Consider the following 18,421-nt stretch of genomic DNA (forward strand, 5'->3'; position numbering starts at 1 on the left):
GCTGGCTTTTTCGGGAAACAGCTGCTGGAACTTAAGACTTAAATTTATGGTGCATGTTCCAGTCCAGAGATGAACTTTTATTATACTGATGAATTGAAAAGTTGAAGCACAGGGGATTATTAATGAATTTGAAAGTTAAAGCAGAAGGGGAGCCATGCATTGTGGAATGGACGTGGTGGTTACATGATGGTGTTACGCCAGGCTAGGGGGGGCTCACTCAGTAGTACACATCAAAGGAGGAGGACAGTGCTTCTCCTGCTGAGCACAGTCACTAAAAACGGCTGCCTCACCCAGAAACAACTGCACATCAGTTTCAGAGTTGGCCCCAGAGGCCCTGGAAATTTTCAGGTTGTGACGCACAGGCCTCTGAGGAAGAAGTATCAGGGGCCAGCACCCACAGGCATCCACAGGCATCCTTGCCCCAGGGCCCTCAGCACACCGTGCTGGACCTGCGATGTGGCCGCCCGCCCTGGTCCTTGAGCCACGTGGGCACAGATGTGCCTCACCTCACAGCCTGCTGTTGGACTCTCTAATGAGCCCAAATCAATCTCTCCCAGGCGGGCGCTGGGAGCAGAGACGCAGATGAGGTTTCCCGCAGCAGAGCGTGGGTAATGGGAACCAGATGGCGGCTTTGCTGCGTGCGCATTCCTGGCACCTGAGGTCATGTGCTATGAGAGCCACTAGTGGCCACGGATCCTTCCCAGAGGGTCCTCATCCAGGATGGGTGCGGCCAGGGGCCACAGCAGTGACCAAGGGCCTTCAGCCACTCTCATCCGGACACTATGGCCTCAGGAGCACGTGGTGACACTGGGCCACTCGCCTGCCTTCCAGAGGTGGCTTTCCCTCCAGCCTCCAGGGGATTGGGCCTTGGCTGTCGTCAGACACAGGTGGTGTGCAGACCTGCTCCTTCCTCCCACACTTGGGCAGGGCCCATGGCCTTGAAGCAGGGACTGATTTACAGCCAGCAGTATTTTTAGGCCTTTAAGTAATATTAAGCCCCCCCCCCAACCCCAGGCAGCCTGGGCCAGGAATCAGACCAACCACACTTTCCCCGCATTGCACCGGCAGCTGGTTGGCCAGGCATCCTCTCGTCCTGCTGTGTGGCCATTGCCCTCTTTCTCCCTGACCTTCTTCTCCTCAAAAGTATCAACAGCAGGTCATGTGGGACAGGTAGGAAGGAGACTGGAGGGCCCCGAGACCAAGAAAATTGTGGACACAACCCAACCCACCATATGCATCTCAGGAACATAGCAGAACCAACAAAGCTCTGGCCACCATCACCACAAACAGTCCCTGTTGGGCCGCCCTCCTCCTCTTCCTCCTCCTCCTCTGTAATACAAGCCTGGGACAGGGACTGGCCTCATTTGGTTTAGGTCCCCATCAAAGCTTTTGCAGTTGCTTCTCTTCATTCCTGCCAGGGGAGCCTGCCTTGTGCTTCTGCCTCAGGGCCAGAGTCACTCCTGCCCCTGTGGGCAGCACTGGGTGTCTTAGCCCCTTCTAGGTGACGACACTGGCATGGAAGGTGTTCTCTGCCCTGCACCCAGCTTCCAATGTGTGAGGACCCCAGTTCAGGGGCCTCTCTGGAAACTCACATTCCTCTTCCATTTGTCCTGGGCTCTCGGTGTTCATCAGCAGAGAGCAAACTTGAAAGCAGCCCTTATCTCTCTGTGAAATACTCCCCCTGTTAACAAATTCACATGAAGATGGACTATGAAGGAGGAAATCTGGAAGCAGGGCCCCAGGTGGGTTCCAGGGAGTCCATGGCTCTGAGCCCAGGAATCCCCTGGCTAACCACTGGCTTAAGGCAAAGTCCACAGAACAAAGTATGAGGGACAGTGATGGTCATCAGTCCTCATTCCCAGCCACCCTGTCTGGTCCGTGAGAATGGAGAGAGGTTCAGGCAGATGCACACCCTCACATGCGGGCACACATAGGATTTGCCTTCTCACACCTGCACAGAGGCTTCGGCTCCCACAGTCCTCCAGTGCAGGCCAGGCTTGGCAATTGCAGTCCGTGAACTGTAGAACCAGGCACTGGACAGAGCCCTGGAAGAGCAGGAGGGGGCCCTTGACCAGGAGATGCGGGGTGGGCATGGAGGTCCCTGGACAGGTCACTGCAGAGCTGCCCATGTGCTGATGGCACTGGCTAGGAACCCAGGACATTCCAAGTAGAGGCTGGGACTGTGGCAAGGATCCTGGCCATGCCATGGGTTGGATGGCACACCCCATTTGCTGTGGGATTTTAGCAGGTTCCCATCATATCAGATCCTCATTCTACTCCTAGTGGGGAAAGAATCTGGATTGTGAATGGATGTTGAGCTGTCAGACTCATGGCTTTTCTTCTCAAGTCAGTTAATTTAATATATTGCATGTTTTTGGTTTTTATAATATTAAAACAACTATATATTGCTAAAATAACCCACTACATAGCATGACCATTTCCGCACTGTGGTGCTGGGCCGGAGTTGTTCAGGACCATCTGTCTGTCTCTCAGTAGACTAAGTTTCACCCCCTCTCTTGTTACCCCACTCTGCTTATGGTGTCGGGGTATCAGGAGCCCTAGAGTCTGGAGCCAGGCGTCCCCTCCTCTCCTGATCTCTGGATAAGTTGGCAGAAGGTCAGTTTTGTGAGTGGCCATGGGTCACTCTTGGCCTGTCCCACTGGGGCAGGCATTTTCTCTGCAAGGAAGGCTTGATTTTCTTCTTGAACTAATTTGTCTATGAGCATAAAAACCTCCAAGGTATTTTCATACTGCCTTTTTTATTTGTAACGATTGTTTAGATTTCTGCTATATTTACAAAACTGTTCCATTTTTATCCTTTATCAATCTTATCTTTGTTGATCTTTACTTGTTTTCCTTTTAATTTTTTTAAGTGTTTATTTTTGAGAGAGGCAGAGCATGAGCAGGGGAGGGGCAGAGAGAGAGGGAGACACAGAATCTGAAACAGGCTTCAGGCTCTGTGCTGACTGCAGAGAGCCCGATGCGGGGCTCAAACTCACCAACCATGAGATCATGACTTGAGCTGAAGTCGAATGGTTAACCAACTGAGCCTTCCAGGCACTCCTCTTTGTTGATCTTTAAAGGTCTTTTTCTGTTTCATTTCTGCTCTGATCTTTCCCTTTTTTCATCCGGTGTTCTCTGAGCTTGGTCTGTTTCTCTGACTTGAACTGGGTATGGAGCCCACTCATTCTCTGCCATCCATTCCCCACAGCAGCTGAAGTCTGTCTGTGACCCTCTAGCTGTGTCCCATGTTGGGAGATGTCACCATCTTCATCAGTGCTCACTTTTGGGTGGACCCGATATTTATTTGTTCTCTGACTGCTGAGCTGATCAGATTTATGTTTCCAAATGTTTGATATTTCCCCCTAGTTATTTTTTTATTTTTCAATTCCTAACTTAATGCTGTGTGTTCAGAGAATAAGGTCTGAATGATATCAGCTCTTTGAAATGTGGAGGCCGGTCCAGTTGACATAAGTATTCCACATGTGAGAAGGAAGTGCCTCTCGTTGCTAGACGCGCAGCTGTACCTGCACACACTGAGGCAGTCCTGGCACCCGGGACTGGGCGCCTCTGGAAGCGGCAGGGAGACCCTCATGCTGAGGCACATCTCCGTAATTTTTCCTGCATCCTAGACATTTTTGCTTCTGCATTTTGAAGCTGGCTTAGGAACATACAGATTTAGAGTGGTCATCTTCCTAGGGAAATGAAGCTTTATACTTTAGTGACCTCATTTTTGCCTAAAAGCCTATTTTGCCAACTATTAATATGGTTCATACCAGATTTCTTCTGACTTTACTACTTCTTTTTATAGCTTTTTAAATTTTTAAAATTATTTTTTAAATAATTATTTTTGAAAGAGAGCGTGTGTGAGCAGGGGATGGGCAGAGAGAGAGGGGGACAGAGGATCTGAAGTGGGCTCTGCACTGAGAGCAGAGAGCCCGATGCAGGGCTTGAACTCACACACTGTGGGATCATGGCCTGAGCCAAAGTCGGATGTTCCACTAACTGAGCCACCCAGGTGCCCCTGTAGATTTTTTTTTTTTTTAATCTTTTGCCTTCAACTTTTCTTCACATGTAGGTATCTCTTCTCACAGAGCTGGTTTTGCACATGGAATGCATTTCATCGCTGCTGTTTCATAACTGTAAATGTTGTCCAGGCAGTCTCACTCCTCAGGCACTTCTTCCAGAAGCTGATACAGCCACCTGTTAGGGAACATTTACTGGGAGCTTCTGAGTGTGTGAATCTGCACACTGATGGTGCCCACAGTTCTAGGTGCTTCTGTGGGTTTGTACTGGCCCTTCACTGGGTTGTGGGGAAGCCAGCTCCCAGCCAGCTCACCAGCCTTTGTGGGTCTTGTCCCACAAATTTTGATTTCTGTATCTTCATTTTTATGCAGTTCAAAATTCTTTCTTTCTTTTCTTTTTTCTTTTTCTTTTTTTTTTTTTTTTTTTGGTTCATTTATTTATTTTGAGAGGGAGAGAGAGCGCATGCGCAAGTTGGGGAGAAACAGAGAAGGGGTGAGAGAAACCTAAGCAGGCTCTGCGCTGTCAGCATGGAGTCCAATGTGCAGCTCTAACCCACAGATTTCAAGATCATGACCTGAGCCGAAATCAAGAGTCAGACACTCAACTGACTGAGCCACCCAGGTGCCCCTATTCAGTTCAAAATACTTTCTATTTTCTCTTGTGATTTCTTCTTTGATGCAGTTATTCCTTAGAAGTAAATTATTTAATTTGCCAATATTTGTTGATTTTGTAGATATCTTTAATCTAGCTTAATTCTGCTGTCAGTGAAGGAACCTGCATGATGTCAACGTTTCGATATTTATTGAGGCTTGTGTTTGGCCCAGCACATGCTACATCTTGGTGAACGCGTGTGTTCTGCATTTGGTGGGTGGAGTGTTCCGTCAGCATGACCTCGGTCAAGGTAGTTGGTAGCATTTAAGTCTTCCATATCCCTACTGATCTTTTTGTCCGGTTTTCTGCTAGTTACTGAGCAAGGTCTTTGAATCATTGAGTGTGGCTGTGAATGTGCCTATTTCCCTGTTTGGTTCTGTCTGTTTTACTTCATGAATTTTGAAGCGCTGTCATTACACGCATTTACGATGGTTCCCACATCCTGCTGATTGGTCATCATGAAACATCCTTCTGTAGCTCTTGTCACGTCTTTTTTTGTCATTGTTTAATTGAAACATAGTTGACACACAATGAATGTTACATTAGTTTCAGGTGTCTTGAGGTCGGCCTGGTCTGATGCTAATAAAGTGGCATTAATTTTCTCCTGTTTCCTCTTTTCAAGGCACATTTCGCACATCTCCCTTATTTTCAACCAATGTCCATCTCTTTATATTTAAAAAGCATCTTTCTTAGTCTTGCTTTTTAATCCTTTCTGACAATCTCTGCCTTCTAATTGGAGCACTTAGTCTGTTTGCACTTAATATAATTATTGATGTGTCCAGCATTAAGTCTGCCGTCTTGATACTTGTTTTCCACTCGTCACTTCTGTTTTGACCCTCTTTTACCCCTTTCCTGCCTTCTTGTGTGTTAATCAAGTATTCATATTTCAGTTTTCCATTTTATTTCCTCTCTTGGTTTCTTTGCTATAGCTTTTGCCATTTTCTTCTGAGGCCCTTGCAGGCCCATAGTATGCATCATTGACATTCCCAACCTTGCTTAGTGTTGCCACACTGCCCCTATGTGCGTCATAACCCCATGCTAGGATGCCAGTTACCACCTTCCCACCCTTTCTCCTGCCGCTGTTATACATTTTACTTCTATACACCGTCTAAACTCCACTTTACAGTGTTATTGGTTTTGTGCTAAATCATCAGTTTTTATTTATTAGAACTTAGAGGAAATAAAAATAGTATAGGGGCACCCTAGTGGCTCAGTTGGTTAAGCGTCTGACTGTTGATTTCGGCTCAGGTCATGATCTCACAGTTCATGAGTTCGAGCCCTGCATCTGGGTCTGCACTGACTGTGTGGAGCCTGCTTGGGATTCTGTCTGTCTGTCTGTCTGTCTCTCTCTGTCTCTTTGTTCCTCCCCCAGTCGCGCTCTCTCTCTCTCTCTCTCTCTCTCTCTCAAAATAAATAAACTTAAAAAAAAAGCATAGTACAGTTGACCCTTGAACAATAGGTTTTAACTGTGCAGGTCCATTTATATGCAGATTTTTTAATAAATACAGTGTAGTTCTATAAATGTGTTTTCTTTTCCTTGTGATTTTATTAATATTTTCTCTTCTCTAGCTTACTTTATTGTAAGAGTATGTAGTATATAATACATATAATGTCTATTTCACCCTCTTTTTTAAAAAAGAATTCTGGGGGCGCCTGGGTGGCTCAGTCGGTTAAGCATCCGACTTTGGCTCAGGTCATGATACCACGGTTCCATGAGTTTAAGCCCCACATCGGGCTCTGTGCTGACAGCTCAGAGCCTGGAGCCTGCTTCAGATTCTGTGTCTCCCTCTTTCTCTGGTCTTCCCCTGCTTCCGCTCTGTCTCACTTTCAAAAGTAAATAAACGTTAAAAATAAATAAATTAATTAAAATAAATAAGTAAGTAAGTAAAATAAAAAGAATTCTGCCTATAGGACCTAGGGATGATGCTTTTGTTTTTCTTCTTGCACTTTAAAGCTGTTGTACTGGGACACTTGGGTGGCTCAGTCAGTTAAGAATCCAGCTCTTGATCTCAGCTCAGGTGTTGATCTCAGGACCATGAGTTTAAGCCCCGTGCTGGGCTCCATGCTGGGTGTGAAGTCCACTTAAAAAATAAAATTTAATTTAATTTATTAATTTTAAAAAGGTATTCTGTTGTCATCTGGTGTTCATAGTTTCTGATGAGAATTCATCATATCTTGTCATTATTCCCAGATGCACCACATGTCTCACTCCACGGCGGCTTTCAAGATTTTTTTCATCTGTAGTTTTCAGAGTTTGACCATGTAGGGGCTTTCATAAGTTCGACAGTTGGACAGTTGGATATCACCCCATAGGTTCCTGAAGCTCTGTTGAGTTTTCTTCATTCGCTCTTCTCTCTCTTCAGGTTGAATAATGTTCATTGATTTGTCCTCTGCTTTACTGACTAATTTTTAATGATTTGCAGTCTGCTGTTAAACCTATTCTACAAATTTTACATTTCAACGATTGAGATTCTCAGTTCTACATTTTCTATTATAGTTCTTCTTTATTTTTTTTAACAAAAGGCTTTAAAATTTTTTTTTTAATGTTTATTTATTTCTGAGAGAGAGAGACAGAGCATGAGTGGGGAAGGGGCAGAGAGAGAGGGAGACACAGAATCAGAAGCAGGCTCCAGGCTCTGAGCTGTCAGCACAGAGCCCAACACGGAGCTTGAACTCACAAACTGAGATCATGACCTGAGCCAAAGATAGTTGCTCAACCGACTGAGCCACCCAGGTGCCCCAACAAAAGGCTTTTTTTTTTAGAATAGTTTTAGGTTCACAGCAAAATTGAGAGGAAGGTATAGACATATCCCATATGCCCCTTGTCCCCCCACATATGTGTAGCCTCTCCCCTGTTATCCACAGCCCACCAGAGCAGGAGAGCTATTATAACTGGTGGACCCACATGAGGGGTGCCTGGGTGGCTCCGTCGGTTGAGCATCCGACTTTGGCTCACGTCATGATCTCACAGTTCATGGGTTCAAGCCCCACATCGGACTCTGTGCTGACAAGCTCAGAGCCTGGAGCCTGCTTCGAATTCTGTGTCTCCCTCTCTCTCTGCCCCTCTCCTGCTTGCGCGCGCTCTCTCTCTCTCTCGCTCTCAGAAATAGATAAATGGTAAAAAAAAATTTTTTTAAAGATTAAAAAAAAGTAAGTAACTGGTGGACCCACATTGACATGTTATCACCCAGAGTCCACAGTTCACATAAGTTCCCTCTTGGTGGTGTGCATTCTGTGGGTTTGGACGAGTGTATAATGACATGTGTCCACCATTATAGTATCACACACAGTATTTTCACTGCCCTGAAAATCCTCTGTGCTCTGCCCATTCATTCTTCCTCCCTCACTAACCCCTGACAACTACTGATTTTTTTTTATTGTCTCTTTGATTTTGTCTTTTCCAGAACATCATGGTGGGGTCAGATTGTCTTATTTCACTGAGTAATACGCATTTAAGATTCCTCCATGTCTTTTTATGGTTTGATAGCTCATATTTTTTAATGTTTATTTTTGAGAGAGAGAGAGACAGAGTGTGAGCCAGGGAGGACAGAGAGAGGGAGACGCAGAATCTGAGGTAGGCTCCAGGCTCTGAGCTGTCAGCACAGAGCCCAACGTGGGGCTCGAACCTAGAGACTGTGAGATCATGATCTGAGCCGAAGTCAGACACTTAACCGACTGAGCCACCCAGGCGCCCCAATAGCTCATTTCTTTTTAATGTTGTTGTTTTTTTTTTTTTTTTTTGAGAGACAGAGAATGAGTGGGGGAGGGGCAGAGAGAAAGAGAGAGAGAGGGAGGGAGACACAGAATCTGAAGCAGGCTCCAGGTTCTGAGCTGTTAGCACAAGAGCCCAACACGGGGCTCAAACTCATGAACTGCAAGATCATGACCTGAGCTGAAGTCAGACACTTAACTGACTGAGCCACCCAGGTACCCTACTCATTTCTTCTTAGCACTGAATAATATTCCATTGTCTGGAGGCACCACCATTTATTTATCTATTCACCTATTAAAGGACATGTCGGTTGCTTCCCAGTTTTAGCAATTATGAAAAAAGCTGCTATAAACACCCATGTGCAGTTTTCTGTATGGATATAAATTTTCAGCTTCTTTGGGTAAATACCAAAGTGTCCAATTTCTAGATCATGTGGCAAGATTGTGTTTAGTTTTGTAAGATACCACCAAGCTGTCTTCCAAAGTGGCTGTAGAGTTTTGCATTCCCACCAGCAGTGGATGAGAATTCCTGTTGCTCCACATCCTTGCCAGCATTTGGTGTTGTCAGTGTTCTGGATTTTGGCCATTCTAACAAATGTGTAGTGGGTATCTCACTGATGTTTTTTTTTTTTTAATTTTTATTATTGAAGTATAATTGACATACAATGTTAACCTAGTCGTTGTTCTGATTTGCATTTCCCTGAGAATGTATGACAGAAGCACTTTTCTTATGCTTATTTGCCATGTGTATGTCTTCTTTGGTGAAGTGTCTGTTAAGGTGTTTGGCCCATTTTTTAATCAGGTTGTTTGTTTTCTTAGTGTTGAGTCTTAAGAGTTCGTCGTATATTTTAGATAACAGTCCTTTATCAGATACATCTTTTGCAAGTATCTTCTCCCATTCTGTGGTTTGTCTTTTCATTCTCTTGCCATTGTCTTTCACAGAGCAGAAAATTTTAATTTTAGTGAAGCTCAGCTTCTCAATTCTTTCTTTCATGGATCGTTCCTTTGGTGTTGCATCTAAAATGTCATTGCCAGGGGCGCCTGGGTGGCGCAGTCGGTTGGGCGTCCGACTTCAGCTCAGGTCACGATCTCGCGGTCCGTGAGTTCGAGCCCCGCGTCGGGCTCTGGGCTGATGGCTCGGAGCCTGGAACCTGTTTCCGATTCTGTGTCTCCCTCTCTCTCTGCCCCTCCCCCGTTCATGCTCTGTCTCTCTCTGTCCCAAAAATAAATAAAAAACGTTGAAAAAAAAATAAAAAAAAAAATAAAATGTCATTGCCAAACCCAAGATCATATCATCTAGGTTTTTCTCCTGTTATCTTTTAGGATGTTTATAGTCTTGTGTTTCATATTCAGAGCTGTGATCCATTTTAAGTTATTTTTTGTGAATTAGGGATGTAAGGTGTTCATCTATATTCATATTTTTGTACATGGATGTCCAGTTGTTCCAGCACTGCTTGTTAAAAAGACTGTCTTTTCCTTCATTATGTTTCCTTTGCTCCTTTGTCAGAGACAAATTGACTCTATGTGGGTCTATTTCTGGACTCTCTATTCTGTTCCCTTAATCTGTCTCTTTCATCAATAACCACACTATCTTGACTACTGTAGCTTTAGAGTAAGTCCTGAAGTCAGGTAACGTTAGGTCTCCAACTTTGTTCGTCTCCTTTAAAATATTGTTGGTTGTTCTGGGTTGGTTCTTTTTTATAATCTGCATTTCCTTTTTTTCTCTTTCTTTCTTTCTTTCTTTCTTTCTTTGAGAGAGAGAGTATAAGCAGAGGAGAGGGGAGAGAGAGAGGGAGAGAGAGAGAAAGGATCTTAAGCACGCCACATTCAGTGTGGAGCTGATACACAGCTCAATCCACGACCCTGGGATCATAACCTGGGTTGAAATCAAGAGTCAGACGCTCAACCTACTGAGCCACCCAGGCACCCCATATAATCTCCCATTTTTCTGCTAATAATTCCTGTCTATTCACTCATCAAGACAATTATTTTTAGTAATTATTTGAATGCATTTTCTTTCATTTTTTAAAAAACATTTAAACAGCTGCTTTAAAGTCTTTTTTTTTTTAATTTTTTTTTTCAACGTTTTTTTTTTATTTATTTTTGGGACAGAGAGAGACAGAGCATGAACAGGGGAGGGGCAGAGAGAGAGGGAGACACAGAATCGGAAACAGGCTCCAGGCTCCGAGCCATCAGCCCAGAGCCTGATGCGGGGCTCGAACTCACGGACCGCGAGATCGTGACCTGGCTGAAGTCGGACGCTTAACCGACTGCGCCACCCAGGCGCCCTGCTTTAAAGTCTTTGATATGTCTAATATCTGTGTCATTCTGGGTCAGTTTCTATTTAGTGTTTTTTTTTTCCAGTTGACCACGAGTCATATATTCCTGCTTCTTTGCATGTCTAATAATTTTTTGTTTGCATGCTAGACATTGTAATACAGTCTAGTCTTTTGCGCTGAAGAGTGTTTACTTTTGTTATTGCAGGCAATTCAGTTACTGGCTGTTGACCTTGAACTTATGTAGGTTTGGCATTATGCTCTGTCAGGGCAGATATGTGGAAAGCCCAAGGTCCTTCCCAGGCTCCTCCGAAGTGGTGGAACTCACCTTCCAAACTCTTCTTCCCTTCAGACCATGTAGAGCTCTGTCTCTAGCATTGTTACAGTAGGTCCAGGGTAGGCCTTACCCAAAGGTATGTTCCTCATTCCTGAAGTAAGACCATTGTGTCATCTCAGTTGGTCTTGGGATGTCAGGCAGTGTTTGCACTGTGGCTGGATGCACTGGAGATCACTGTTGAATCTCTTATAACTATTCTATTTAACCCTGCTGCAGCCACTGTCTGGTAAACCTCGTGTGCTGTCCTGAGCTTGCACAGCCCAGCCTTCCACACAAGGATGGATAGGGAAACCAGACATGGCCTTCCATCCCTCCCCCAGTTCCCTCCATGCTGCTGGCTCACCCCACAGATTTAGCTGCTCTAGCTGCCCCACTCTGTGATCTCTGCCTCCTTAGCTTCATGTACACAGAGGTGCACCACCTAGATTTCATGGCTGGGACATTTCCCTGGGCAGATTGCTGCTAGGGTTTTTGAGAGGCCCACTTCATCAGCTGCCCTTCCCCACCTATTGTCCACTGCCTAGACACAGTTGCTTGGTATATTTTGTCCAGTTTGATGGTTGTTTATAGCATGAGGACTGGTCTGGTACCAGTTATTACTCCATCAAAGCCACATTCCTACTGTTCTTGCTTCATAAATGATATGCCTATTTATCTCTTAAAGAGATAGTCATAGCTCTTCATTGTGAATTGTACCCTTTATCATTGATAAGTATGGTATATAGTCTGTCTTCATGCTCTTGGCTCTGAATTCAAGCTTTCCTATTACTGACACTGTACCCCTGTTTCTCTTGTGTGCACTCTCCTGGTATATCTTTGCCAATCATTCCTTTGGGGTCTCTCTTACACATAGCACAGATTTGGATTTAACTTTGGAATCCAGTTATAAATCTGTTGAGTATATTTGTATGAAGAAATACAAGGGCAAGTTCTAGGAAATCATGGCACCTAGTGTCAAGGGTGGGGAAGGAAGTAATGTTGTTTTTGTCATTACTTACAGTGGGTTGTCAGATAATCTCTCAAGTATGAGGTTGACTATTTTATCTTAGGCCCCAAATGACAAAAGATGAACAAATCAATGAATTTAACAAAAATTCCATCTCTCTCAGAATCCTCCCATATTTCAGTTAGTTGCATAATCAGTTCTATAGCCATAATCCACATATTGTTTTAGACCTAATCCCAATGGTAAGTAGATTCCATACTCTCTGCCAGGTCATCTGTTAAAGTTCTCTGGTTATCTCTTATGAGACTAGAGTTAATCTTCCAGTCCTTCAGGAAGAGCTTATGGGAACATATTCTTTGAGTTCTTACATGTTCAAAAATACTTGTCTATTGTTTTTATACTTGAACAGCAGTTTGGCTAGATATAAAATTCGTGGACCGTGCCTGCCCTCACAGCCTTCTCTGTCTATTGCCACAGATGTGGCCATGGAACATTCTGAGGACAGCCTAAACCTTACCTCACAGTCAACTTGATCTTTTTGCCTGACCACCAAAGGGCTTTTATTTTTCCCCCCTCAGTCTGATGATTTTCCTAAGGCATATCTTAACATTGACCATCCTGAAGCCTGTCTTTGGATTTGGATTGTAAGACTTCAATTTCTAGAAATTAGAATTGATTTTCTAAATCATTGAGTGTTAGAGCACCTCCACCTGTCTCCTACATCTGCTGTTTTCTCTCCAGTCTGTTGTAACTCTTTGTTTCTCTTTCATTTTGCTCACTTTGTATCTTTCCTGCTCTTCCTATCTAGTTCCAGTCTCCTTCTGCTGTTCCCATTCCCCTTCATTTCTTTGAGTTCTTTCTTCCACTTCTTTCCTGTGCTCTGTCAGTTCGGCTTTCCTCCCTCTGTGTTTGCTACTTTGGGTTCTTGTTTTATAGAGGTGATTGCTTCATGAAGTTTTGTTTTGTTGAATTATGGCAAAAATGCTTGGTGGCAATATTTGTTTGCTTCCAAGGAATATTACCATTTGTATGTATGTATGTATGTATGTATGTATGTATTTATTTTGAGAGATAGAGAGCAAGTGGGGAGGGGCAGAGAGAGAGGGAGACAGAATCCCAAGCAGGCTCCATGCTGTCAGCACAGAGCCCAACACAGGGCTGGAACTCATAAACTGTGAGATCATGACCTGAGCTGAAACCAAGAGTTGGACACTCAACCTACTGAGCCACCCAAGTGCCCCTACCATTTGTTTTTAAATGTTTCTTTCCTCCTTTTCCCTAGTGTTATCTTTGCAGAGATGAGGAATTCTTAATCAAGACTGCTATGGCCCCATTAGGAAGTGAATTAGGAGAAAAGGGTGTGCTGGTGAGACGGCAAACTTCAGGGCAGCAAAAGTTTGTGGTGCACAGGGCTAGACCAATCATGGGATCAGTAGAAGAAAGTGGCCATTGTGCATTGTCACAATGATGGCAAAGTGCCTTTGTCATTTCGTGTGTGGGGACAGAGATGCCAGATTGCCTTGCCATGCATAAGATAGTGCTGTATAACCATAAGTGGTCCTGTGACCACAAAGGCAGCTCCGGATCCCTACCTGTTGCAGGAGGCACGTGTCAAGGAGGGGTCATCACACAGCACTGACTGTGGGAGCGCTCAGCCCCCAGAGAGCAGTTGGCTTCCAATGGCTCAACACAGATAGAATGCGTCTGTGCAACTCCTTGTTTTGTTTTGCCTGCCCCCTTCTCAGAACCAGGCTAGGGACTAAGGTTTCAGCCATGGCCAGTGTGGCAGGCTCTGCAGGTGCTCCTGTGACCTGCACCTTCCTGTTGTCCCCCACTCCTCCTACCTGCACCCACTGGCTCCCCTTCTTGGGGCTCTTCAACCCCTCTTGCTGAAGATGGAGTCTGTTTCTTGTACTCCTCTTGCTTTGGGGTCGGTGTGAGGTTTCCCTAGAAGGGAGAAATGCAGACCTTATTCTTCTATCAAGCAGGAAATGCCTCTTGCATTTCATTAGAGTGCAGTGTATTTCTGTGATGAAGGACTCCAGGACCCAGCCCACTGAGGTCTTTCCTGAGGGCCTGATAGAAAGGGAAGCAGAGTAGCTCTGTGGGGCCTCAAGGGCTCTCTGAGGGAAGGGGCTGAAGTCTCCTTTCATAACCCAAGGGTTCAGCCAAGGGCAGTGGTCAGGCTGCTCCCCTCAGCAGGTCTGTGGCTAGCTCCTGGGAGGTAGGGGGTAAGTTTATAGGAACATGCAATCATCTTGGCAGCCTGCATTTCCCTCCTTGTTCCAGCTGCCAGACCGGGGATGTCCACAGGTGGGAGCCCCTGTGACAAGTCTAAAGCCACTTCATGGTTCTCTCTGCTGCTCTTCATCTTGTAGGTATGCAAAACTCATGAACTCACCAATCCCGGGATTGCTGATGTCAAGATCCGGCCAGACCGCAAGATCCTGGCCACTGCAGGCTGGGACCATCGTGTCCGTGTGTTTCACTGGCGGACAATGAAGCCACTGGCTGTACTGTCCTTCCACAGTGCTACTGTCCACTGTGTGGCCTTCGCTGCCAATGGCTTGCTTGCTGCAGGGTCCGGGGATCAGCGCATCAGCATCTGGTCACTCTACCCGATTAGCAGTGACTCATCCACTCCCTTGTCAGGACATGTGGAGGACACGGAGGTGGGAGCCCATGCCTTGGCCTGACCCAGGCATGTAGAAACCGTGCATCAGGACCCTTGAGGACAACCAGTCACAGTTATCTTCCTCCAGTTACGAGAGGTGTCCATTCCTTGGAGTTCTCATTTTCTTCACAAGGCTTGGGTTTCCTTTTTTTTTTTTTTTAATTTTTTTAAAATGTCTTTATTTTTGAGAGAGAGAGAGAGAGGGAGACACAGAATCCGAAGCAGGCTCCAGGCTCTGAGCTGCCAGCACAGAACCAGACACAGGGCTTGAACCCACGAACCATGAGATCATAACTTGAGCCTAAGTCAGACGCTCAACCGACTGAGCCACCCAGACGCCCCGGCTTATGTTTCCTTTTGTGAAATACAGCCTCTGTCTGACAGTGACTGCAGTTTACAAAGAGTAACTGGGCCAGACACCTGGGCATCTGTGGTCCAGGTGAGAGGCCAACCTGGGGATACTATTTTATAATAAACTTCCAGTTGCAAACCTGCAGGTTCAAAGTACAAATTCTCCAAGGTGACACCCTGCTTCCCCCTTAGAGTTAGCTCTGAGAGCCATCCTTAGACTTTCCAATGGGCAGGACAGTTGACCCCTGCCCAAATGGGGGGTACCGAATGTGGTCCCCAGGTCCTGCTGACTCCATGTGGCTCCTTATACCCAAGGATGGCCAGGAGCTTCTGATGCACAGGGCTGAAGCCAGAACCAGTAGAAAGAAGTGACCAGACCCTTCAAGAGAACACGGCAGAAGCAGGGTGGCCACGGCTGATGGCAAAGGTAACTCTGGGCAGAGAGAGCTCATGGTTCAGGGCCAGGCCAAACGCAGGACCCATGGGAGGATGTGCCACCCCAAAGAGGGGAAGACCAAGGATGGCAAGGGCAGCTTCAGGGTGAAAAGCATAGCAGAATTAAGTATGGCTGACACAGCCATCAATGACACAGTCCCAGCCAGCGCCGTGCACTCAGGGCAACTGGGAATTAGCAGCCAAAGCAGGCAGTGCAGCCAGTCTCCTTCCATGCATGGCTGGGCCCAGCCGTCAAAGCTGGGCTATTGATTGGGAAGGAAGTTGGCCCTGGAAATTGGGATGGAGGTTGTGGGCAGGTAGGAAAGCTGGGGGCCTCAAACCCCTTTGTTGCACTGGCTGTTTTGCCAGAAAAGCCCCCTTTGGTCCCTGCCTGAAGAGGTCAGTCCTTCTTTACCTAAAGGACCTGGAAGGGCTTCCCCTGGGTCAGGGTCCATGTGGGATACTCAGGACCAGCTCCCCCACCTCACAGCTTGCCTTATAACTAAACTCCGGCCCCAGGAGGCCCCAAAGGGTGAGGTACAAAGTGTGGCCCGTGATGAAGTGGCAGTGCTCCAGAAGACCCTCATGCAGACAGAAATCTGGAGAACACGTGTGGGATCCAGGTGGCAGGAATATGAGACGCATGAGGCCAAATCCATTGAAACAGGGCTACTAACAGAGGGTCTGGACTCACTGCAGCCTGAGGAGTTAGAAAGGCCCCCAGGGTTTGGTTGCTTGGTTGAAACGTGGACCACAAGGCAGGTTTGCTAAGTGCAGTTGAAATGCCAGAACCACCTCCGTGTACTGCAGAGGGAATGACCTGAGGGCTCAGGGGGATTGGGGTGCTCTAGGGCACTTATCACTGAGACCTGCTCACCCTCCACAAGAGGGGCTGGAGCATGTGCCTTTCCCCATGTCTTGGAGGCATACATCCACAAGGGGAGCCCAGCGTCCTTGAAGAGCTCTGTGGTCTCTCTTCTCTGCAGGTCAGTTGGAGCCACTGCCACAGAGCAAGGATCTCTAAATGCAGTGGAGTCCGTGGATCTCAGAGTGGCAAGGCCTAGTGGTGGCACTTCATGACCCAAGACATGGTAGGTGTGGTTGTGTGGTGGGCAGCGGGACCACTGCAGCCACCAGCAGCCAGACTCGCAGAGGTGCAGGTGTGGGCTGGTGGCCTTGGGGCCCTGGAAGTGGAGCTGATGGGAAGCCTACTCAAATCTGGCTTGGTCTGCTTGAGCAGAAGCGTTCTGGATCTAGCAGACAGATGTCTGACCCAGGCCACCAAAACAGAGGCACAGCCCCTCCATCACAGACCCAGGCCTTGTGAGGAAAGATCGCACTGTACTGCTGACCACGTATACTTCGGATCTTCTGCCCAGCCTCCCCAGTGACCTATGGCTACTCCCGAGGGGACAGCACACTGTTGGAGCTCACTGACAGCCCTGCCTGGGGACTGGCTTACCCACATGGGCCCTGTTGGACAGAGGTGCTGGAGAGTGTCCTCCGGCACCTTTGGGAGGGACCGCGCTGGCCCCGGAGTGTCCTGTAGCCAGGTTACCAGATGTTGGGGGACCCATCTAGAGGGATTTCCACATCATGAATGTCTGAAGGAGAGACTGTTTAGGCTGCAGGCACTTGAACCTCACCAGACATGAGGGGAACTGCCGAGTGAGCCACATTCGGGGTGCTCCTCACAGGGAGGCTGTCAGGTCAGAGACCGTGGAGGGTGGCTGAGCCACAGCCCTGCCATGACTCCCACATACTAAGGACGTTCTAGAACAGCAGCCGTGGGCTGCTCAGTGCTGCTGCTCACCTCCCTTCTCTTTCTCTCTGCAAGAGGCACCCATCTGCTGACATGACCACAGGCAGTGGGACACTGGGTTGTGGGTGGTCATTCTGAAAAATGAACCTTTGCTAATCCTGCCCACGGCCAGGCAGCCACAGGCTGATGCTAAACAGCAAAGGATTGTTGGATGAGTCTCGGAACGCACCTAGCCTCCTTGCTAAAGCAAAGCTGTGAACGCACAGAGTGGTGTCAACATCCCACCCTCACCAGCACTTTTGGGAATGGGCTGCGCTGCAGGCAGTTGCCAGGAGGGAGGGGCATGCCTGTACAGCAGGGGAAGGGAGAGGCGAGCCCCTTCAGTTACTCTGCATGCCCTTCAGGCAGCCCTGCCAGAACCCACTGCCATGGCTGGGAAGCCTGTGTGGGGTGCCGTCCACCCTGCCTCAGCTCTGGCCCTGAGGCATTGGGCCTGGAACTGGTACAACCTCAAGAGTCTGTGAACCCAATGGCCAAGGAAATGGTGTCCCCGCCCCTTGTATATGCCTGTGTCATCAGCTCATCAGGAATCTTGGGGACTCTTGTCTCTTAGCAGAATCACCATATTTACAAAAACAGCCATGGAGGTGTGTGTTCCAGACAAAGGGACAGGGTAGTGCAAGTCAGCATGAGGTTTATTAAAGCCAGAGATACTTCCAGAATGTCTGAGGTGCGCTGTGTGTGTTGACTGCCTGTGTCTTGCCCCTGGAGATGGTAGAGAGGAGGTGTTGGCAGACGCAGACCCGGCGTCCATACCTGGCCCTCACCTTCCTGTTAAAGGCACCAGCAGAGGTGCATAGAGGATCACAGGCAACTGACCGTGCACTGGGCTCTGGGCTGTCCCACCAGGGTCACATGCTGGTGAGCAGTGTCCGGGGACGTCTTGTGGCCAAATCTCTACTTATGGGGGCCAAATTGGGCTGTGACAGCCCTGCAGGCCCTGTGTGTCTCATGGGGTCTTGTGGATAGGCAAGCATGTTCTGAGGCCGGCCAGGCTTTATGGATATTATAGGGAAAGACTGGTGGCCAGGACTTTTGTCCATTCAGCTGAGCCACCAGGAACCGCAGTGGCACCAACTGTATTAGAAACGCTGGTGTCTGAACCAGCGTGGCTCTCCTCTCGGCCCACCATGGGGCCCAAAGCTTTGTACAACAGGATCTGAGGACATTAGCAAATCACCACAGACCTGAC

At 47.3% G+C, this 18,421-nt stretch overlaps 1 protein-coding gene and 1 long non-coding RNA gene across 2 annotated transcripts in view; both read left to right on the forward strand.

Annotated features, from left to right (window-relative positions):
* GNB1L (G protein subunit beta 1 like) overlaps positions 1-14,821 on the forward strand; it is a 59,833-nt gene extending 45,012 nt beyond the window's left edge. The window contains exon 7 of the mRNA XM_007091423.3: positions 14,326-14,821. Within this exon, the coding sequence (XP_007091485.1) occupies positions 14,326-14,643 (318 nt within the window). The 3' untranslated portion in view covers positions 14,644-14,821. The remainder of the gene's footprint in view (positions 1-14,325) is intronic.
* Positions 14,822-14,893: 72 nt separating this feature from the next.
* LOC122232614 lies at positions 14,894-17,891 on the forward strand. The gene is made up of 2 exons (XR_006209974.1): positions 14,894-15,399; positions 16,394-17,891. It is a non-coding gene; the product is annotated as an uncharacterized LOC122232614 (long non-coding RNA).
* Positions 17,892-18,421: the final 530 nt, after the last annotated feature.

The sequence above is a fragment of the Panthera tigris genome, chromosome D3 (genome assembly GCF_018350195.1).
Source record: "Panthera tigris isolate Pti1 chromosome D3, P.tigris_Pti1_mat1.1, whole genome shotgun sequence".
NCBI classification, from domain to species: domain Eukaryota; kingdom Metazoa; phylum Chordata; class Mammalia; order Carnivora; family Felidae; genus Panthera; species Panthera tigris.